Raw genomic sequence first — 24,820 nt, forward strand, 5'->3', positions numbered from 1 at the left:
TCATCTGATGCAGCTTTCGTTTACTCTGAATCACTCTGAACTGTAAGATATTAACTAAGAAGACTTTGTTGTTTGTTTACAGTTCCACACAAATTCAGCTCAAATTGGTCCAGAACAATTCTGTGAGATGATTACTTTATAAAGGTCTCACCACTTCTCTTATCTACTATCAGGAAGAGATGCTTTCTGCGTACGAAATGGAAGCTGAGTCTATCAGCATCCAAGTTTAGTTTCTCTCCTTTAGGGGATGTTGTTGTTGTTAACTTTAGTTGCACATAAAACCTGCTCATAGATACTTTTATAGAACACTAATTAGTCCAAAACCACAGTACAACACCATACTATTCTTCTAATTTGTTGAGTTCATAAACTCTAGTCAAACATTGATTTAATGTAATTCTTAAAACATCTTCATTTTTTGGAAAGCTGTCATGTTACAATGTTAAATCTGGAGTTAGAATTTATAGTATTGATGCAACATTGGAGAAATCAGCATAATGTTTGTCACTGCCCTTCTTTTCTAGTCAAACAATAATCTGTACTTGGAGTTTAACATAAAAAGTTTTTTGTAAAACGACACGATGGATTTTTTTAAAATCCATTTGAAGTACAATGATCCGACTGCGGGCACTTCAGCAGCTCAGGTCACTTTTCAGAAAATAATAAAAAAGAAATAAAAAGTTTTATCAATTAAGTGTTCCAAAAATTAAAGCAATAACCACATCAAAGATGGTCAGTTAACACCATATGCCATTTACTATACATGAAGAAATGTATAGTAGACTTAATAATTAGGATTTCTTAGTGTTGCTAGTTAATCATATTAACTTATTTATTGACTTATTTTTTCATTCTTTTTTTCCCCTCTTCCTCCTTGTCCTTAGGTCTGCAGGGTGGCAGGGCATTTTTTAATGCTGTGAAAGAAGGCGACCTAGTGATGTTTTCCTGTGACGATGAACAGGACCGAGTGATGTGGGTCCAGGCTATGTATCGAGCCACTGGACAGTCCTACAAACCTATCCCACCACCACAGAACAAAAACACAAACTGCAAAGGAGTAAAACAAAAAACAGCACCACCTATCAGTAGGTTTCAGTTCTCATTGTTTTTGGGGATCATATAGGCTTAAAAAATTTTTTTTCATCAAGGTCTTTTTATTGAAGATTTTCAAAATATACACAATACAAACAGTATACTGTATCTAGTCTAATCCCCAGTATCCACCCATTTTAGCCACCCCACCCGCCAGACCAACCAGAGAGACACACAAATGAAAAAAACAAAAGCCCACAAAAAGACAAAAATAAACCCCCAAAAAAAACAACAAGTATATGGGGTTACATTGTCTGCATCCATTTTTTTCTACAAATGCCAAGAAAGGCTGCCAAACTGCATATAATCTCTGAGCAGACCCTTGGAGAGAGTATCTGATCTTCTCTAGTTTAAGATATTGCATAATCTCTTTGACGCAATGAGAATGCGTAGGGGGGAGAGGGTCTCTCCACCTGAACAGTATAAGTCTCCTTACCAACAAGGTGCAAAAGGCCAACATGTTGCACTTATAATTACTGAGACGTACACATTGCGGTGCAACACCAAATAGGGCAATAAAGGGGGAAGGATCCAATGGCTCTTCTAGCACTTTAGAGAAAGTCTTGAAAATAGATTGCCAGAAATGATATAGTCTTGGACATGTCCAGAACATATGTAATAGACTTGCAGGAGCTTGCTTGCATCTATCGCATGTAGGGCCCAACTCTGGTCTAATTCTAGATAACCTAACCTTCGACTAGTGAAGTCGGTGTACTATCTTGAATTGCACAACAGCATGCCGTTGACAAATGGATGATGAGTGAATCCTTTGGATAATTTTCTAGGCTTAAAAATTTGACTAGATTTATTAGAGGAAAGGTGTAGGATTGTAAGAGTAGAAGTAAATTCAAGCTTCAAGAAGGTATTTAACCTCCTCTGATTGAATGTAGCATGCAGACCCAGAGCAACATCTGCATGCTTTTACCTTTCAAGCCCAACACAGCAAGAACATCATCCTTTTTTTTCCATATCAAGAAACATAAGCCAGAAGTTAATGATGTACAATAAACACCAAAGGTTTATTTATTCTTAACAACTACAGTTTATCCAGAGGCTGAGACATATAGGTTTTAGTGGACAGTGGGAAGTTTAAAAAAAAAAAAAAACAAGCTCCTCAGGAGGGAGTTTGGTGTCACGGTTATTGATGCGAGCAAAGGAGAACCCAAAAGCACGACAATGAGGCAGGCCATTAGCAAGGGAAGATCGGTTTATTCAGTCCAAAAACAGTCCAGGTCACAACCAAACGATCTGAGTAAGGCAAACAAATCCGACAAGGGGCAGGCAGGTATCAAGAATCCAGGAACGGCAAAACGAAGTCAGAACAGATAGGCAGGACTGGAAAATGCTGGAGAGATTGGCAAAGAATAACACAAGACAATCTGGCAGGGAACAAGTGAAAGTGATGAGTATATATACACTGAGGAACTAATGAGCAAATAGACTGCAGGTGAGGAGGAGATGGGCAGGAAACCTAGGTGAGGGAAATGAGTAAAATGCATGGCAGGATCTGAAATGACAGGAGAGTTAGTGAAGTGACATGAAATAAAAACAAATACAAACTAAGGATTAGTGTAACTACGTAACAGTTTGGAAATACTGGTTAGCCCTCACACTGCAGATGAGAAGATGAGACTGAAAAGATATGTTTCCTTTTTAGGGTTTTGTGTAGGTTTATATGTTAATTCATCACAGATACATAATATGTGATACTAGTTAAGTTGGGCCAAAAATTGATAAACATCAAGCAAAATGACAATCGAGCATAAGATGAAGGAACGATAGCCTGGCTGACGCGTCCACAATCTCGATGAGATGGTGGTCTGGGAACTAGGTGTGCATTTTCTCGTATTTGAGGCGTGGTTTACGAATGCCTAGAGCCGTTTATTGGGCGCTACGAATGTCTATCAAATGGCGTCTGGTTCTTCCCATGCTGCTTTGCGCACGATTCATAGCCAATTGTATCACTTATACCAGATAACGACAGAAATTCGACTAGGAAGAAGAAGAAAAAAAAAGTAAAATAAAAGTAAACTTGCACTCTAAGCTAATTAAAGCACGTTCTAAGGCTGCATCGAACGGTAACGTTGTGTCCGCTGCCATGTTGGATTAACACTCTACAAGCTTCGGTGTCGCGCATAGACGTCGTCATCGTCTTGCTGCCCCAAACTCAGGCAAAAATAAGGGCGGTGGTTTCCAGGCTGACTTTGCAGTGAGAATGAAATCGCGCGCAAAGCAGCATGGGAATTCCCCGGCTAAAGGAATGATGGAATTAAGTGGAAATGCTGTGGTTGCATCGGAAGCAGGTATTTCCACTTCTGTGTACTGGCTGAATTCTGCAACAACTGGGAAATGTATCGGTCAAAGTTGCTATGAACTGCTTACTAAAAGGGGATCAAATATTTTTCCATGCATTAAATAAGTCACCTTTTGCTCTATGATTAGGTAATAATCAGTTAAATCTCAGTTTGTTATCCCAGAAAAACAGAAAGATTGTGGGCTCTTAGAGCAGAATTATGGGGTGTTTTTTGATTTGTTTACAGGGTGCTGCTGAGTTACAGGTCAACACACACACAAATGTGTGTACACACACAAAGCAAGAATCAGATCGAAGCAAGTTAAGTGTGCTTGTTATACTGCTGTGAGAGAGAGAAAACATGCAAGGAAAGAGGAGGATGAAAGAACATGATGAGAATACAAAGAAACAATGTATTCAATTGATGCCTTATCAACTCATTTCACATTCCTCCCTTTTTTCCTACACTTTTTTCCTCTCTACCTTTTATTTGAAGTATACTTTTCTTCATCTTACGACATAAAAAATAGCAGTGCTATTTATAAGGGTTTTTTCCCTCTCATCAGTTGTGTCCCATTTTTCTGCATTTCCATTATTTTCTCCTTTTGGTTGCCCCCTTTTCTTCCACATATTCCAAACATGCCCCCCATGTTGTTTCTTTTTATATTCTTCTTCTCCATCTGAAAATATTTGAATTCATTATCTGTATGTAGAAGATATTGTCTGAATTCTCACCTCCTGCCAGGCCACACAAAGTGAAATGAAGAGCTTCATACTGAGAGCTGATTATGGCTGTATTTGTGTAATTTGGTGCGACAGCGTTCTGTTCTCACCATCGCTCGTTAGCATTTAATGGAACAGATTGAAGCATCAGTGGCAAAAGGTGCTGACACACTGTTTGCAAGAGGAAATGGAAGGTGTCCCTGAAATAGCTCTTAACTGGGTGCTAAGTGCTGCTCTTTGTGTGTGTGTGTGTGTGTGTATGTAACGTGTTTGACAGAAAGTCATTCACTGTAATAACTATCGTCGCTGTGAACCTGCATTTTCGCCTCCACTCGCCCGGCAGGCGTGTTTTCATAAAAATGAAATGTGAAGGTTAAATAACAGTAATGACTACATTTATACACACGGTCAACTACTCATGCACATTGGAGACTGGTTTAATATTTCTATGGAAATAGCTGCGTTTCCAAACACAAATACGATGTTAGTTGTTAAGAGCAGAGTCACAACATGTTTGCTTTGTTTTCTATGGCTCATTGATTTTAGTTGTATTTTTAAAAGCGACTAGATGACACGATCAGATTAGTACATGAGAGCAAATAATGAAACTGTTTACACATGAAGGTTATGTCACAAACTTAAAGGTTAACTATCAACTGATATCTTTTATTGTTTTCACTCTGTAAAGCCTCACTTGCTGTGTTCAGGGATCAGCTGGTCCTTAGGTTTACCAACTGGTATACAACAATGTTCTCAGTCTAAAGGAAGAAAGATTTTCTATTGATCTAGTTTGAAGACAAAGCAGCACCTGATCATCCAGGTTCATATGTATCCTGTATTTTATAGTCCGTTACTGGCATAGGCCATCAGCTTGAACATATCTCATTCTGTGTCTGAGATATTCTGAGATAGATTGGCTGGGCTGTGTGTGAAGGTGTACATACACTTATATATATATGATAGATTGAAAGATAGATGCATAGAAATGAAAAAAAAGTATTATGAAAGATCTACAGAAGATGACATTTAGAAAGAAATAATAATAATAAAAAAAAGTAGTTGATGATTCCAGGCAGCAAAACTCGGCCTAAACTTGATTTTTGGGTTCCGAAAAAGTTTTATCGCTTATTGTCACTAATTTAAGCAGCTGGCCTTCATTATGTCTTTGCCCCTGAACACAACAGAAAAAGAGAAACCGTCAGGTAAAAATGTCTCGGACAGAAACTTCCATAGGCATGAGTAAGTAAATGAAATACTCCAGCATTTAAATGACCCACAAACAACATCTAGACAAATGGAAATCATCAGACGCTTGGGGATGTTTTACTCTGAACCTGAAGCCCACTTTTGTCACACTGGCAGAACTTCCATTGTCATATGAACAGGCGGACTAAGACTGGCTCCTCAAGGTGTTTTGAGACATGTTTACACCTGTCATTTGTGTTTTTGTAAAAGCAGGTGGTCAGTTTGACAGTGAGAATGATCCGGAGGAGATCATCTTCACTGTCAAAACCGTCCATTCTTCTTAACCTCGCAGACTCAGCAGCTGGGAATGTGTCTGTGTACTCCTTTCAAACTTTTCCTCTAGTTTGGTTCATTTGAAGAGCCAGGTTCATGTAGATGGAGGCTGAAAGACTTGTCCGTCTGCATCTTCATCTCTGCTCAGCCTGACAAAGCAGAGCACTGCTGGTAATGACAGGCAGATCATGTCACATCTCTAAGCTCTGTGCAACTGAGGCTTAAATGCTCTCTGTCCTCCTCCACCTCCTCCTTGTCTGCATCAATAATCTGCCATCAGTGGCCACTACTACCTTTCAGAGTAGGATGTCACATGGATGTGACTGTTGCTGTGATGTTACCACTTGAGCCCAAACCAGATGGATATGAAGAAATTGAGCGAAGAAAACTACCCCCACCATCCCTCTCATCTCAGACACAATCCTGAACACTCAGACATCCACATGGTGTAACTATGATAGCAGGTTAGACAAATAACAAGCATGTTCACCTTTTAGTAGGTAGACTAAAGATGATAGTGTGTGTGCTAAGTGATTAGGATTAAGGCTGGGCAACGATTAAAATGATTTCCCTGATTAATCACGATTAATCGCATTTGTACGCAAAATCCAAAAATGAATTCAAAAGTAGTGTATAGCCTTTAGCATTTAGTTTTATTTTAAATGTGCTGCCATATGAATGAAAGTGCCATAACATTTGTTGTGCAAACACACTTTTAACATCAGCATCTTTCTGTAGTTTTTATGTAGAAGCCTCGCTCCACTGTCTGTTTCCTTGAATGACTTGCTGCTATCAGTTGTGTGTTTTGCCTTTAAGTGATATTTTAGACTGGAACTACTACGCTGAGAAGACAATTCAACTTGGCAGTGTTTACAGATGACTTTGGTTCTGTCGACTCCGCCGTCTGGAAGAACTTTAAAATGAAAATGGCCGAGTAAAAGTTCCGTACCCTTCTCCATGTTTGGTGGATCTGCCGATTACTTTTTTTTTCCGGTTCCGTAGCAGACAGTAACAGACTTTTACAAAATAAAAGCCTGTGAGCAACAGACTTTTACAATAAATTGAATAAAATAAATAATAAAACAGGGGTGGTCCGTGGCGTAGTGGGTTGAGCAGGCGCCACATGTACAAGAGGCTATAGTCCTCGCTGCAGCTGGCCCTGGTTTGAGTTCCGCATCAGACGGCCCTGTGCTGCGTGTCGTTCCCCCTCTCTCTGCCCCCTCTTTCCTGTCTCTCTGAACTTTCTTATCCATTAAAGGCACAAAAGCCCTCGAAAATTTTATTTTTTTTTTAAATAATTTTTTTCTTTTCTTTTTTTAAATAAAAAAATAATAAATAAAACATGCGTTAATGCGCGATAAAATATGTATCGCCGTTAAAAAATAATTAATGCGTTAACGCGATTAAAAACGAGTTAACTCACCCAGGCCTAATTAGAATATAGAGGAAAACCACAAGATTTTACATTGTATTATCTAAAGAATACAGTATGACGTATGGAATATATAATATTCTAAAGCTTTGTACACAAGCAACCTATTTTCTGTGAGGGTTATAGGAGTGTAACGATATTCTTATGATAATGATCTTCCTACGAGTGAGCATGGTCACTCTTTCTCTATGTGTACTTTAAATCTAGGATTATGTGTTTGTTTTAGCAGATAGTCCAAACTGCGCTTGCATATTTGGCCCAGCTGTGCAATACAGAACAAGCATAATTGGAGAGTCGAGCCCCCCCCCCCCCCCCTCAATAAATAGAGGGAGACAGCCAGAGTCAACAATGCACAGACTTACCTGACATCAAGAGCAATGTGAAGATTTCACTTTTTCGATTATTTGGTTTTATTTTGTGACTCTGATGCTCCAGTCTGAGGGACAGTTGTTTTCTAAGGTTCTATATTGAACCATTGAATAAAGTTTAAAAAAAAACAAACACTTAAATTCCTGAAACTCAAAATGTATCTTTGTAGAGCTGTTAAAATTCCAACTTGAAACCCTTTTTAACTAATTCTTTAGGTAGTGGCAACCATGATTAGATGTGGTCAAATACAGAGCAAAGATGCCTCAGTGCTTCCTTTATTTTATCCTTTATCACAGAATGAAGGATTTAAGAAAGGAAAGGAGATGACACTGTTCCAGAATTCCTGTTGGCCACAACAATCAAAGCAATCTTAACTTATTTTCATACACTGATAGTAATTGGGATTCATGCCACTACAGGAGTGTCACCAACCATTCTTATGTGATAACAATGTATTTAGCTTATTATAAGTATTTTTACTACATTGTATATGTTTATATTGTCTGCATGCCAACAGGCTAAGGCTACGTGCCCACGACAACGGTAACGAGAGATAAACGTAGAACATTTCGACAGATGTGCCTATCTTGCACACGGCGACGGCGTTTTTAGGAGTTCAAAACGGAGAAAAGACAAACGCCCCCCAGAGTGGAGATCTTGAAAACTTTCCAACCTCTCGTCGCCGTAGGAACAGTTCAAAACGCAGAAGTGCGTTTTTTGCACACGTTAAGTGGGTAGTTCTCCATTAACGACTCACATATCTCACTATATTTATTTTGGACACTCTCCCAATCCACATTATCCACTGCCTTCCTGGCTTTGTAGTTCAGTGTCGTGTTCAGGAGCAACTGGACCTCATCATCTGTCCAAACAAAGTTTGAAGGCGTACTGTTGTTGCCGCCGCGCTTCGCCATTTTCTTCCAACTGACGCGGAGGAAGTAGCCACAAAACAGGCATTTCTCATATTTATTAATATATAACAATATAACTCATATAACAATACCAAAGGTATTGTTGCTACTGCCACCTACGTCCGGGGTGTGCATACTACATCGGCAAACTGCGAGTTTTATACGTTTTCCCTGTTCCCATGGGTAGACAGAAATCCACCCCAAGACGCTAGTGAGAACGCAGATAAATTGTGGAGGAAAAAAACGGACATCTGCGTTTATGCTTCAGAGCGTTGTCGTGGGCACGTAGCCTAAACCACCATGGTTGTGAAAAACTGCACAAGACCTATAGAATCCTGCGAATGCACCATCTGTGCCAGGAGCAGTGACATCCATCCATATTTTCTGCCACTTATTCGCACAATCCTCACTACTCCCTCCCACCCTACACACAGACACACACCCTACAGATAATAGCTGAAAGTTGGACTTGACATGGATCAACATCAATCCTCTTCCGTCTGTCCCCCAATCAATACTTCCCCTCCTTTTCTCCCCCTCTTATTATCAGCATTAATCTATATCTTTTTGTCTAGTTTTCTTTGGAGTCACCTCCTTCACTCCATGTCTTTTCTTAAAAATTACATTAGGGACAATCCCATGCTTTGGAGATAACGAATGTAAAATGACCTACTTTGGAATTAAACAGAGTAAAAGCAGGCCACTTAAGCCGAAGGGCAGCCACAGGCAGAAGTGGGAAACTCAGAAGAAAACATGAGAAGAAAAGGAACGGAGCGTTGATTGGAAGTTGATTGTGGAGATTTCACTTTTGCTGTCTTTTTTTTCTCTTTTGGACAAAAGGCACAAAGAATGGCCGGGGGTTGTGGGCGAGGTACACTGAAATCTGAGAGTCCTCATGGGCATCTCTGTATTCAAACAAAAACAAAAATGGCAGTGTTAAAAAAAAAAAAAAGAAAAAAAAAGCAATCACTAATGCTCAGGCACGAGGCCGCAGGCATGGAAATAGCGCTGGCATTCTTCCGTGAGCCGTGGTCTTTTGTGGGGCCATGTGTCATGCTCACAAACTTCCCATCCCAACATGTACTCCCACAATAAAGGCGGAGTGGAAAGTGTTAGACTTTTTTGTTTAGCTGGGCCATTAATAAGAGGGCATGAAAAGACTGGAAATGAATCCACGTTTGCTCAGGCCAGGATGCCTCTTATTTTCCTATTTTCTGTTGATTCCATTTTTGCTGACCCCAAAGCCTTGTTATTGTCTGCAGCTCCAGGGCTTGCTCATCTGAGCTGGAAGAGCTACACTTAGTATTATTTCATTTGATTATCATCATTCGAAATTTACTCAGTCAAATTCTGTTGATATTCATTCTCTCACGACAGAAAGGACTCAGTGTGCAGACTCAAACTATTCATCTACAAAAACAGTTGTATCCTCGTTTTCCATTGTTGCAGATTGTTGGGATACATTCGAAAGGTTTATCTGATGTGAAGTCCTGTCAGACTTTTGTTTAAACACTGTAATTTTGTCAATTTAATTGATTATTTTGTTCAACTTCTGCGGTATGTTGCTTACTGAAAACACATCTATACTATATTCTAATCCTCTAAGGCTGAGAATGTAGTTGTGGATGTAATTCAGATATGTGCCTGTGTACTACGCCTGTAATTGGAGGATACCAAAAGGAGGGGGGTACACTAGCAAACCAAGACCATTCAGAACTTCAATATTTGTAGGATGTAAATGAACTTCAGTTTTTTCAGGATATAAAGGAACTTGATGACGATCAAGGAGGTTAGTCAACTGACTTGTGACGCCAGAAAAAAGCAAGGGCTGGAAATTTCGATGGTGTTTATAATTTATTAATTACTGTACACTAGCACTGATAACGTGGAGGTGCGTCGCTTACTTAAAAAAATCCGGGTTACTGTAATTTTGAATTTTAGCCGAATGAATAAATAAGCAGCAGGTCTGTGGGCTGTCTGTGGTAGTAGCATGACGATGACGTCAGTAACACCCACTTTACGACAAAAATTCAAAATTACAGTAACCCGGATTTTTTTAAGTAAGCGACGCACCTCCACGTTATCAGTGCTAGTGTACAGTAATTAATAAATTATAAACAGCATAGTTTGTGCCTGTATAACGTTGCCCATAGGAAACCGTTTCATGGCCGAATATCTCAAGAGAGCAGCCAGACGCCTCTCGAATATCTTCGGAACAGCTCCAAATTACCAACAACAAGCAGGGGTGAGTAGAACATCATGTTATAATGTGAAATCAAGGGCCCAATGTCAAAAAAACGGTCTTGTCCTTTAAGTTCCAGCGTGCTTCTCCCCGCCTAAAAATTTGCCTGCCACAGAATCTCTCATGATGGACAAACACTAACTCCAATCCTCACGACACAGCCCCTCATATTGACACGCCCACGTCTAATCTACCCCCAGAGACGCCGGGCAGCCTCGGAAGTGATGAGTTTTTGTCGATTTAGCCAATGATGACCTAGAATTGTAGAAAAAAACTTGACTCTCCCGCCCCCTCCTGAAGCCGGGCGTCCCCGGCTCGGAAGCCTGGCTGTTAGTGGCGGCTTCATAACATGATTTCCTCAGTGACCGGCGGCGATTTCAGAACAAATCACTTCATTAAGCTACAGGACAACATGTTGTAGTTTTGAAAGTAAATGCAGTATTGGGCATATCTTGTGTTTTGTGAATAACTGTTTTATCATCAATTTAACATTGAAGATGTAGCAATTTCGCCAGAGAATGGGAGAGGCTGTCCGGCTTCCCGTGTTGTCTCTGAATAGCCGCGGCTGCTGTGCAATTGGGAGCATGTAGAAGTTAAAAAGAAGAGACACCAAAAAAAGAACCATGTGGAACTCTACATGTCATCTTTGTATGCTCAGTTTTGTAATGACCAATTAACACAAAGTAGTCTCTAACCTTTAAATAGGATCCGAACCAGTTCAGTGCCTCGCCAGAAAGACCCATCTGGTCTTCTCGTCTGTGAAGGAGCATATTGTGGTCAACTTTGTCACATGCAGCCCTGAGATGTAGTAAAACAGAAACATTGCCATTGTCTGTTCTTAAATGGTTGTAGTTTATTACTTTAAAAATAGCAGTGTCAGTGCTGTGGTGTGGACAGCAAACTAACTGGAAGATGTCAAAACAGTTCATCAGTAATAAAAATGTGTTGATAGACAGCTTTCTCAGTTATTGTACCTTGGTTTGGGAGCTTTGATATTTGCCTTTGATTTTTAATTTTTGAGGCGTTGAGATGATTATTTTTTGATAGTGGCTTGATTTTGTTGACCTTAGTTTGTGAGATCTTCTTATACCTCTTGATATCATTCTGTGTGTGTGTGGCTTAAACCCAATCTCTATCCGGCACCCGCTGTCTGAGAATGCTACTGCATCTTCATCGTTGTCCAGACAGAGTTCACTCTGGTCCTAAGCAATATGTGGTTCGAGCCGTGTCGAGGCCCTGCAATTACTGCTGTTTTTAAAGGCTGTGGAGAAAGACCTGAAAGAAGAAATATCTATGCAACAGGTATGAAACTAAGCAACTAGAAATATTCTTTAAAAATTTTCAGGTGCTGGATGATATTTTTAAGATCATATTGATTGATGGGACAAAATTCTGTCAATATGAAGTGAGTTTACTATGAATACAAGGGCATTGCATTTCCTGTACCTATACTGGAACCCTTGATTGCTTGTATGATCTTTACCATTTTTTTTCTGTAAATATTTTGTTGCAGGCTTTGATAGATTGGAAATTAAAGGAATACTGGCATACAATGATTTGTTAGACTGTCAACAGTAGCAAAAAGGGAACGCAATGATTAGTTATTATTAGTGTGAAGTGAAGGAAGATTGGTTTTGTAAACAGCTTTACAACGTTTTTTTTCCCATAATGACTTTCACTATTTCATCATGGAGATCTTTTCTTGCCAGAGACTACCTTCAACTTGGTGGGTTTTGACGGCATCAAAATGTTTTGTAAGTTTAAGAGAGAAAACCTATACAAGCTCATTTGCTGAGATCATCACGGAGAGGGGAGTGGGAGAGAAGACCTGAATGAACATTTCACTGGTCCTTTCAGTGATGTATTTTTGTGAAATGATCTTTCTATGGATAAATACGTGTACACTCATTGTACTCCAAAACAATACACAGAAGTGTTTTTGCCCTGAGACATGATCAAACCCAAGGCATGGCCTTTGTTGTGTGTCGACTCTGATACTTGCTAACTGACACTAAAGAAAAGTGTTGTGTCCTGGACTGATTGTAGCCCTCACGTTTAAAAAAAAAACCTGTTTAAACATGTTAACTTTAGCAAATGTGAGGAAGTGAATCATTATAGATGCTCCTGTGAACATAAAGCGTGCTGCTTTTAATTTGTGGTGAGTCATTGTTTATTGGGCGATCTTTTTTTTGTTTGTTTGTTTGTTGTTTATTTTCCCACTCTGAGCAATGTCTAGTGTGTTCCACACATGCTGTCTATGTTGATGAATGTTTAGTGTCAGCTGAGTCCTGACAGCTTCACAGAAGATCTGTAGCCAAATGAGGTGGGAACCATTAACCACCGCACTGGAAGATAACACTGCATGTCAGTTTGTGTGTGTGAGCTCAAAGAGAGGTGTGAATGATTTCCCATCCGAATGCATTTGTATTTCACTCTTTGGTTATGGTGTAGCTTTCCCACATAAACACAGCTCAAATTTGATTCTGACACTTTTCTTTATTATTCAACTGTTTTAATAATTGAACAAGTTTTACATGTAGGACAAAAAAAAGTCAAACAACTTTAGAGGTTTCAAAGTAAAGCAATAATTGAGGCTTCAATCCTATTTTCCTGCATTTGACCTCGAGGCCTCTTGAGACACAGATGTTTTCTTCTTCTGTGGTGCTCACTATTCCCACAGATCTTCATGTAAACTGAGTAGTAACTGACTTTTGAATTAGAGACCCTGTTTCTCTAAACATGTTAACTTTAGCAAATGTGAGGAAGTGAATCATTATAGATGCTCCTGTGAACATAAAGCGTGCTGCTTTTAATTTGTGGTGAGTCATTGTGTGCTGACTCAAATATGCCTCCAGTTATTTTGTTCACAAAACGTTTGTGCAACTCTTAATCTTTTTTTTCCTCCCTACTGTGTTTTCTGTTCAGGTCTGGATCCAACTCAGCGCCAGGGAATGGAGGAGTTTATCTCTGCAGCTCCCTGTCAGTTCGACCATACTGCTCTGTTTAATATTTTACAGAAACTTACTCTGCAGCACCGCATGAACGACTCCTTCTCCTGTCTGGTACGTTGATATGGACATATCCTCTTAGCTATATCATCGAGAGATACTGACAAAAATTCTCAAACACTTCACAGAGGTCAGTCGAACAGGGTGGGATTGAGGTGAAGGCAAAGTCAGTTTTCTTTAATTATCACACTCGTTATTAGACATATTTGAAAATAATCTGAACTATATTGCCAAGGATTCTCAAGAATATTTAAGTGGCGGTAAGAATTTACTAATATCATGATTATATGTTAATGAAAAGGTAATAGAGATAGACAATATTTTTTTCATGTATGTCACATTAGCTACGTTGAAATGAACTAAGAGCTGATAAGATTATCTGAGCCTGTGGAGCTGAATTAATTGATTGATCAATTAACAACCATTCCAGTGATTGATTAATCCCTCAACCTCTCAGCTCTAAGCTATTTTTTGTAAATGCTCACCTTTGAAAAACATGTCCAGTGTTGTATGGTCAGAACAAATCATTGTGGGATAGAAAGATGGACGACATTGGGGAAAAAAGTCTGTGTCCTCATCGGGTCAGAGTCGGGTTGCACAGTGACAGCAAAAATCTTTTACTCCACCAAACATGAACTGTAAATGAGAGAGCTAGGGGGATTAGAAAGACACTGCGAAATTTCGTGTAACAGAACTGAAGCAGTACTAGATGACCTACTGATTAAATGTGGCATGCTCGATGATCTTAAAAAAATACTGACGAGCAGGACAGGACATTTTCAACAAAAAGGAAGAAAAACGTGCGCTTCCAGCTTCCCAAATGACAATACTTGCCAGTGTCTTCATCCTGTAACTTTGGAGTTTCAAATTGTTGCCAAATGTTCACATGGGCACTGGGAATGCTTTCCTAAATATTTTATATTTTTTGTTGGAAGCTTAACACAGGACAAAAACGATTTCTAATAAACCAAAAATGTCAGTTCACAGCTTGAGGACATGAAAGAGACAGAAAGGCTCTGTGTCTCTCAGTCTGTGTATATTTGTGTGCGTGTTCAGCCCTGGGGGCTCTCTCACACTGATTGAGGGGATAAACGTTCTAATCAATACTTTCAAAATAGGAACATGACCCTTATGGACAACTGCTGGGCTGACTGAATAGAGGAAAAAGAGGGAGGAGGGGAAAGAAGCCTGAATAAATGTGTGGGTCGGGGGAACAGTTTTCGTGTTCTGTGCAAACACATGAACCCCCTAACTGTATGGTTGTGGTCCACATTGACTGCAATGTATGTTTCCTGTTGGAATTAATAAAATGTTTTAGATGAAAAACTAAGTGGATACATGTTAAAAGATATAAATAATAAATGTCAGTAAAGTTCAGAAGTGTCTCCATTCCCACTACATTAGTCTGTTGTATATGTTTTCACAATCAAGATCCGAAATAGAAGTGGGCATCAGCATATTGCAATAATCAATGTTTATTTAGAAATTGAATGTAAACATATAGTTCTAATTAGATTTTGAAGATGTCTTCAGTATCAAAGTTATTCTGGGATAGTTATTACGTTTAATAGTATGCTGATAAACGCTGTCTTAAAGTTGGGTTAAAACTCACTGTAGACATGGCAACAGTATGCTTTCCATTTCTTCTCTGAAAGCTTAACAATACATCCTACAAACTACCTTTTTAAAAATAAAACAATTTCTTACTTGGCCCTGACACAGTGTAGGTCACCTTACATTAAGTCAGCGGCATCAGTAAGGTGCAGATGCTGCCATCCTTTCTAATGAATAACTCAGAAACTGAAGAGATGACATATAAAACTCAGGTTGAATCCCTTTTTCTCTTTCCCTCCTTCGTTTTGTCCTGTTTTTGACTTCTGCGTGAAATTTGTGTTTGAAACAAAACAAAGTTGGCATTTGTTGTCTATGACTGATAAAGAAAGATGAAAGTGAGTGTAAGTCCTAGATTCCAGTGTTTGTCAAACTTTCTTTGCATTTTTCTTGTTGTCCTATAGCTCAGCTTGGATAAAATAAATGATTGGCTTGATTTTAGCCCTTGTGTGATTTGTGTCTGGAACAGTGTAGACGACTGTGTATAACTATATTATTACTATGTTATTATAACTTTTTTTTTCCTTTGGCTGAACCTACCAAATCTTACCCAAGTATTAATGGAAATGTGTTTATTGCAGATATTCTAAAATCTATAAAATTTGCACAGTTTGTTGCTGTTGGGTAAAAACATCCTATACTATCATTTGTAGGGGCAAACTTTGAAAATCTCCCCTGAACACAAACCGAGTAAGATCTTGAGGAGTCATGCTGGCATGTGTTTCGTTTTGGGCTTGTCTTTTAAAAGCGTCAGAACCATAAGATGCTCCACAGAGTGACATCTGGGCCTTTTTCAATTCTCTACCTGCCTCACCAGGACTCCTTCCAGCCCTGCAATTAGACCAATCTATTCACACCGCCCATCCAACTCTTCTCTTCTCAGTCTTTTGTGAAAACTAAAGGGCTTTGTGTTCCAACCTGAGCCCCTTTTCACCAAACATTCAGAGAAAAGGCCACTGCCTAGGATTAGGGGACATCTGTTGAGAACTGGCTTGGATTCATGTCATGGACTGGGTCATATTTTATTCACAAAGAGTTGAACCCAACAACAACAACAGCAGTTAGGCAAAAAAAAATATGTAAGGAAACGAGAACCCACAGTCCTCGTAAGTTTCCCATCTTAAGAAAAAACAAAAAAGCTTGTTGTTGCTTTTTACAGGTCTTTAAACTGTATAAGATGTACCTAGAACTAAATATTTAGACCATCTGATTCACATATTTCAGATATTTACATAATCGTAGCATCAACATTTCTCTAAACTTATGAAAAGGACATTTTGTAACTTAAACACTGGCTTCTGTCATCCTAGCCCCCCGCGGCCTTCCAAAAATAAAAGAAAAAAACAAGCAAAAAACCCCCCTTAAATGCCAAAATGCATCATGTTGTCAATGAGAATGAGTGCTGAAGTGGACAATGCCTGCAGACCAATATTTACATTTACCTTCAATTTACAAGACTCTGACTAACTTTATTTTCCTACAAGCCTTTACTTTTGAGATTTAAAGACATCTTTGGACCAGGCAGGTGTTCTTGTCTCCTTTCGGACCCGTCATCTTAAGTATCTTAATGCCAGATGAACTTCTAGTGGTTTCTCAAACATGACAAAATCTGATATAATTACCCAAGTCCATGCATGCACATGGCTCAACCTGCCACCCCATAAAATCTGGAGACCCAGTGATTCAGTCACTTTAGTGCTAATTAAAGAATCGACAGAAGAAGAGATGAAATATGTGGTCACAAAATTTTTGTTCACCATCAAAGGCCATACGTTTTTATTTTACTTTTTTCTTTACAAAAAAAAAAAATTTCATGATATTATTTTCTACATTACTTTTAAAAACAGTCAAAATTGCTAATAGTTAAGAGGATATGTCAATATAATGCTAAATATACTGCCATTTACGTTTGTGCAGCCATTGTCATATAACACTGATGGTAACAAAACACAGATAATTGGAACGCAGAGTTCTAAAGGATACATTGAAAACATATCACAGATCCACAGAATGGACAGGTTTATCTCCAAATAGGAAAGATATTCAAACCAACCATTAATTACAGTAGTTCTGAGGACTCAGAGCCACCACATCGTGTTAAACTGAATCTATTTTTAGCCATCCACTATTGATTATTATCAATTTTCTAAGAACACACAAAAAAAAATCAAGTTACGGTGAGGAAGGGAACATTTGATTCTATGGTACCATTCAAATATGAGCTTAAAGACACAGTAACCATAGCAACAGTACTAATTCATTTGGCACATGACTCGTGACACTAACCGCATTGTGGTGTAAACTAAACACATGGAATCTTCTTCCCCTCAAATTTCCAGCAGTGTCGGGAGTAATAGACGTTTGTTTGAGAGAATCCACTGTGGACTGTTCTGGTTGTTAAGACAGTCTTAACACGAACATTGCCAGTTTTCTCATGATAAGATTACGTGAAAACTGTTTTAAAATTACATTTACACCTCTTCACTTAACAGACTGAAAGCCTTATTTGCACGTCTGTATTTTATTGATGGTACTCAGTAAACCAGAGTCACGCTAATGTGTTGCTGCAAGTCTTAAAAGACAAGAAAAAGAAAGAAAGAAACTGTCATATAAAACATGACGATTCCTTAGGGTTTTCTTCTCAGCGTTCTTAGTCAGGTGACTAGAGGCAACAGGCAGAGGTGTTTGCTGCTTTAGAGCTGAAACACTGTTTTGACTTTTCTTAGATTGTGCCATCCCTCAGAGGGTACATGGACGCTGGCACTCGGATACAGAAACCATGGCTAATCGAGACTTATCAAGGCAGTCTGCTCGTTAGCAGCTAATTGAGTAGCCAGTGCCAAGACTAGAGTGCGCCATCTGTTTGTCACGAAGGAACATCTTGTCGCTTCACACCCGTCGACAAGCCCCTCTCTGTCTCTGTGGTGTGATATTAATAGCTCAAGCCCACAGACATAGAGAAAAAATTAAGAAAGAAAATGCAGATGACAAGAAAATTCTAGGCTCGAATGGGAATGGGGAGGGCACTAAATGGCCTGCAGAGCAGGGATCTTCCAGGTCCCGTTAGCCCGGACAGGAAGCAGCATGTCAATGAAACCATGAAATACTGGAAATTATGTTGTCTGATTTCATGTCCTAAAAAAATCTTTATTACAGTTTGGATTTGGAAATAGTATTAGAGCTTATTCTAAAGAGAATTTGAATATCTGTTGCTTTCTTTGGTAGTTAAATTGAATTTCAGAAAATCCTGCAGGCTTGTGGAAAGAGTCAAAATTATTTGTTCAGTCTCAGCCTCATCCAGCTTTGATGCAGGAGATTAGGTGTACATTTTTTCTTTTGAATTTAAGATGAATGTGATCTCATCCTCACAGATGATGGACTTTTAGCTACTTTGTAACCACACATGACATGGAGTTTGGCACGATGGCCCACTGTCAGAATTCTCATTTCGAGATGATAGAGAAGAACCTGCATGAAAACACAGTTATCTATGCCTTATCTCCCCATTGTTTGAAACATTAGTAGTTAGAGAATGAAGGATTTATTCTTTATTTTTTTCTGTGTGGTTGTAACTTGTGTTTTTTTTTTTTTTCTTCTCACATTTGCCTTAAATATTCACATAGACTCAAGTATGAATTGATTCAAATTTGGTGTTCAAAAGTCAATGTCACTGTGACCGCACAAAAAACATTTTGGCCGTGAACTAAATACAAAAATTTAAAAAATGGTCTTATAGGATAAGTATCATTGTGAAATAATGTTCCGCTGAAACCCTTTTATTCAATGGCATATTTGTAGAGCTGTGAAAGGTAGCTGGACGTAAACTGCAACCTGTTTATGTAATAAAGCGAGAAATGCTATAAAGGAAGTAATCGCGTTTTACTGATTTTATTGTCAAAAGTTTAAAAAGTCATGACATGCAATTTAGAAAGATGCAGTTAATCTTATTCTAGAAGAGATTTAATTTACTTCAATACTATGACACTCTCTCTTTAATTTACAAATAAGTGATTTTCAGGTTATTCTACTTTTGGTCCAGATTATATATTAAATAGCGCTGGATCAGATAAAAATATACCCAGCACTATACAATTTGAGATGCATTGAAATTTTAGATAGTCAGACATCTGGCAGGCTTGTGTGAAAAATATATTAGAAAAAAAAAAAGATGATTGTATATATGATATCGCCAGGAAAAAAAAGTCTCATTTGACTTTTAAAAGGCAGACAAATCCAGCATAGAACCCATCTGTTCAGAAGATGAAACAGTTTCTCTGCTCACGTTTCGTTGGGCAAAGAGCAACGGCTGTCAAGCAGGAGGTGTTTTGTGTGTAGCTGTTTGTGAGAGTTTGTGTGTGGTGTCATCTCGGTGGAGGTGCTAATTTGTCAATGTTCCTTCCAGCAGAATCTTAATTAGCATTGGATGTTTCATGCTTAATTTAGTGATTATGTGCAAGATAAATGAACTAATGAACATCTAAGGATATTCAACACATTTCTTTTCCTTTTAAACTATAGTAGGGAATTAATAGCTGAAGGGTTAACCTTTACACTTTGACTGAATTATGATAAATTTTCTTGTATTCTAGTATCAAGAATTTGTATTGAGTCAATTTAGTTCACTAAGTCAAATTTGAATCACAATAATTACAATTTACACACGGAGCTTTGTGCTGCCATCTAAACAGAAAGGGACAAACTGCTCTATATGTTCACAGAGTGGGTGGATTTCATTCTGAAAGAGGGGTACTTACTGCAATACTGGCATGTATAGAGGGACAGGGACAAAATTAAAGAATACATTTCTGAAAGAAAAACAAGTTAAATGAGGAAATATATATGAAAATAAATCAATTAATGTGGACCAAAAGAACAATCAAAAGCATTAATGTTTTTTCACATTCTTTCTACTTTTCTATTTATTATTCTTTTTTGCAATTGCCATTTTTAATTTATTTTCATCCCCTTAATTATTCTGTAATCTTTTATTTTTCTCTTATTTATGTTATTTTCATTGTCATTCCATATCCCTTCAGCTTTTGCTGTGAGCCAAACGTGTTTGAGCCACAGTCAGCTTTATCCCTAACGCTATGACCTAATCAGCTTTTAGCCTGAGTTGCCTGCTTCGTCTTTATGATCTGTGCATGTTATATTGTTTAGGTGACTTCATATATGACTCATTTATTATTATTGTCTAACCTTGCTGCGGGGAGAGTTGTCCAGGTGTCTCGGTTGCAAACTACTCCGTGTGGTCTGCCTCTGACGAGAGGGAGTAGGGATCTCTGTATCAGAAGTGCGAGTGATATTTAAGACTCAACGTACTCTGGTGATAACGCAAATCACATCGATCATAATGGCAGATAACCTTGGTCTTGTCAAGGGAACTATCTGGTAGGGTTTTGAACATGAACTTGCCTTTCAAAAGACCATTTTCTTGATCCAGCTATTTAGCTTGTCATCTTCAAGACTAGGCTACATCCCCTCTAGATTTCCCACAACATGGGGCGGACCAAAATGCCCCATTCACTAAATGTATTAATATTGTGTCAAAAAAATTTTGTGTGTTAAGAGCAATCTTCGTGAACATGTTATCAACACATTGATTTCGAGAGCCCTCTTATAGCCCGAATACATGTATATATGTACATATATACATGTATATTCATAGGATTCTAGCTCCTCAACACTCCAGGGTCTTTTTTGTCATTCAGGGGCATGACCACTTTTATAGGAATAGAAGAGAGAGTCATTTAGACAGAACAAACAATGAAAATAGTAAAAATGATTTGATGATAATATTGACCATCATATTCTAAAAATATATTTTTATATGAATTTCAAATATATTGCTAATATTATCAATATTGCAGAAATGAGTATTGCCTCCATCACTACCGCAAATTAAAATACTTTCTTTCATTGTCTTTCATCCTCAGGGGTGGTTCAGTCCAGGTCAGGTGTTCGTCCTGGATGAATACTGCGCTCGGTATGGTGTTCGAGGCTGCCACCGCCACCTGAGCTACCTGAGGGACTTGATGGACTTTTCAGAGAAAAATGCGCTAGTTGACCCCACTCTGCTGCATTACAGTTATGCCTTCTGCGCCTCCCACGTCCATGGGAACAGGTACACAAGCAAAACAGAAATAAAGAATCACTGGAATGTTCATAGTCATGGCACAGTGCTGTCAACCATTGCAGACAAAAGGAGTTGATTCATAGCAGAACAGCTTGGCCTCTCATACGGAAAGTTAGTTTTGAGTGCAGAAAGTTGTTGAGGAAATGTGTTATTAATCCATCACTTTTTAAACTTGTCGTGTAGGAAGAAGGAAACTTTTGATACGTTGAATAAGTGTAAATCTCAATTGAGAATCATGATTGCAACATAAATGATATATCTTAAAAAGTGAACTGTTTTTTAAATACCATTATGCCCATTTTATTCAATAGAAATACATTTTCATTCGTACTGACTAGGGATGTCACAATACCAGACATTTAGTAGTTGATACCAATACCAGTGAAATGCCACGATTCTAGATACCCAATTCGATTTCACGGTGAAAAACAAAAACAAAACAATAAATTCTATGTACTTCAACATACTCATTTATTAAAAACATTTGAACATTACAAAAAACAACAGTGGCACTGGCAGTAGCCTCCAAGTAATGAATAAAAAGAATACACTATTAACATTACAAAAAAAGAACAGTGGCATGTAGCGTTTAAGTAATGAATAAAAATAAACCAGTATTAACATTTGATCCATTTGAATTGGGATCAGGAATACTCTTAGAGATACTCTTTGCAAAGCTCTGTTTCCGCTGTTTCTTGTTATATGCGTTTCGTATCTACGCGATGGGGAGTTCATTCAATGGAGAACAATGGGTGTGAATTTGCCCACAAAGTGAACGTTAACATGACTTGAAACTCACTCACCTTGAATTCTTTGAATAAATCTGGATGTCTGTTTTTGAGGTGCTTCACTCAATTGGAAGTGTTACCTCCTTTTGTCTGGAAAGCTCTTTGGCACCGTTTGCATATAGGTTTTTGGGAATCTATTATTAATCCCTGATCATCCGCCTCAAACGCAAAGTACTTCCAGATACGACTCTTACTATTTTTCTTTTCAACCAGTCGAAACGGAGCTGTCGCTGCAGTTGCCATCTTCCGTGTTCCTTTGGTATTTAACGGCACACTAGAACACTTGTAGGTGAATATGGTGCCCACGTTACCTCTGGAGGGATTTCAGCCCCGGTACCTATGGTACCTACGGTACTGTAGAAAATTGAGCACCGTCCCGTTTTTAGAATTGTGGCATCGACTTGGTACCGAAGTATCGGTTCTCGTACTGACAAGTTATTTTTTCCCACTTAAACCTTCTCTTACACTGATATATTTGTATGTATGCATTTAATATTGTCCAGCATGCATAGTGTGTTCCACTTATTTAGAAACTGGTTCTAGAATAGTGCCCCACAAGTGGCAGCAGCAGGTGAGATTTCAGAGCTCTTAATTGCTGAAATAAGAACCTAAGTTCATATGAGTTGAAGAGGAGATGTCTAGGCTCCAGAGCAGGGAAGAAGTGGAAAGAAAGGAGGCAGAAGTTTAAACAGTCTCTTCCCTTGAAGAGAAATTTGAAAGGACTTTTTTCTAACAGAACTCTACAGGCCTAGTGGGAGGGCAGTATTATTTTTTTCACCAAGACATGGCTGTAGGATCAACTCTAACAGCTCTCTACCTGGTTTTCAGACTGTATGGGCAGACAAACTGCAGAAAGATAGAAGAAGGATAATCCTGGGCATGACAGCTCTGATCGGCAGTAAACTACTGTGTTAGTGGTACTATAGAATCACCACTCCACTCTCTAGCAGCTCCTACTCTAGTCCCTGGGTGGTAATTACTAGTATATGTGCTTTTTCTCATTGTAGACTCATTTAGTCAATTAGAAAGTGTAATAATTAGCTTCTTCAGTTAATCGTCAAATAGTAATTTGGCACAGGGGAGGTGGGAGAGATTATTGGAACTGGCTTTTTGTCAGTTGGAGCTCTAATTTGAATAATTGTCCATTCAGGACTCTTTCAGCCGCCTGAGTGAGTGTGCATTGGAAAAAGGTTTTGGATGGCTGGCAAGCTCAGAAGTGAAGAAAAAAATTAATTGCAGATTTCAAGTTTTCTCTGGAGGGCTGCATGAAGAGAGACATATAATGGTCAACATGGGAGAAGTTGACAAATTCATTAAGGTGAATAGTGTATAATAATGCTATACTTTTTGGAAGCCCTCCAAGTTTCAAATTCAAGTTGGGGATTGATTAAAGATGAAAATAATTTTACAGACTCCTACATGCGAGTTCAACTGATTTTGTTTTAGGGGCTTTAAACCTTTTTTGTTTGTTTATTTGTCCAGTTAACGATGTTTTCATAGTTTATATTTTATCTGTGAATGATGACGAGTAATAATACAGAATTTTTCTTTTGTGTCATCGAGAATTGCTCAATTACTTTGAACACTGTGTTCAGCTTGATGGTCTTATGGTTAGTGCAGGTTTGATAAGGCGACTCTTTGAACCTGGACTGAGGTTAAAGAAGCATTATCAAAGCTGGGAGGAGGGTGCTCACCTACTCCTCAGCTGTCAGGTCAGATCTTCCTCTCTCTGAGTTTTCCACACGCCCCAACACAGGATTTGACAGGAGGTTTTTACCTCTCCCAACCTTTCATACAACTATCACGTCTCCAGAGGAGTAATGGGGAGGAGGAAAGTGACACATGAGATCACCTGCCATTCAGCCTCATCTGCTTTCCACACATCTTAATGTGAAGTGACAGAGACACCCAGTACTCTGCCACGCCACTTGCTCATCTCATGACAACTCCTATCAACTCCCATCAGCACCAAACATCCAGAGGGTTTGGTGGATCCCACTGGCAGCTATGGTACTTATCATTTACACTTGAGCCACATCAAATGTAAACACACTAACGTAAGTTTATAGATCCCCCTCCCCTCTCCCCCTGCCCTGGAGCTGCACTGACAGCAGCCTCGCCTTGTATTTGATTGCTTCATTTAGCAGCAACAATGTGTCTGAACCCCCACAAGCTGTCATTCCCCACTCTGCTGAGAGCGCTACCATACCAAAGCTCATACTGTGTGGTGTTTCTCTGAGCTCAGTCCGCTTTGCATTTGGCTTCCTTCCAAGTTGCTCTTCATGTGATTTATTTTCTGCTGTAATTTGTTTCAAAGGAAGTGGAAGCTGTGAGTGTCATTTGCAGGGAAAATTGAGTTTTTATATATTATTTGAAAGCTCTGGACAAGCTTTTTGTAATCATCAAAGAAAAATATTTCATCTTTCAATCCATTCAATTGATTTGAGTCACTACAGTCGCACCATCATAAAGAGAATTTTCTATGCTTTTGTGTTTATTTATCCTTTCTAAAGTTTTATTACAAAATCTGCAGAAAGTGCAGACAAATATAAATCTGCTGGAATGGTGAACTCGCATACAACTTCACTGATTGGAAAAAGTGACCTTTCTAGTCTTTCATTTTTAAAGAATCAGAATCTGAAGCTTGTTTTATATTCACCAATACATCGACAGTTCTAATTTTAAAAAAAAAGCAAG

At 38.7% G+C, this 24,820-nt stretch overlaps 1 protein-coding gene across 2 annotated transcripts in view; it reads left to right on the plus strand.

Annotated features, from left to right (window-relative positions):
- Window positions 1-24,820, plus strand: part of cadps2 (Ca++-dependent secretion activator 2) — a 289,837-nt gene that overhangs the window by 151,924 nt on the left and 113,093 nt on the right. For both annotated transcript variants that reach the window (XM_075469290.1, XM_075469289.1), the window contains exons 11-13: window positions 885-1,085; window positions 13,506-13,642; window positions 21,136-21,323. In XM_075469290.1, the coding sequence (XP_075325405.1) occupies window positions 885-1,085; window positions 13,506-13,642; window positions 21,136-21,323 (526 nt within the window). The remainder of the gene's footprint in view (window positions 1-884; window positions 1,086-13,505; window positions 13,643-21,135; window positions 21,324-24,820) is intronic.

Source organism: Odontesthes bonariensis, chromosome 7 (genome assembly GCF_027942865.1).
Source record: "Odontesthes bonariensis isolate fOdoBon6 chromosome 7, fOdoBon6.hap1, whole genome shotgun sequence".
Classification (NCBI taxonomy): domain Eukaryota; kingdom Metazoa; phylum Chordata; class Actinopteri; order Atheriniformes; family Atherinopsidae; genus Odontesthes; species Odontesthes bonariensis.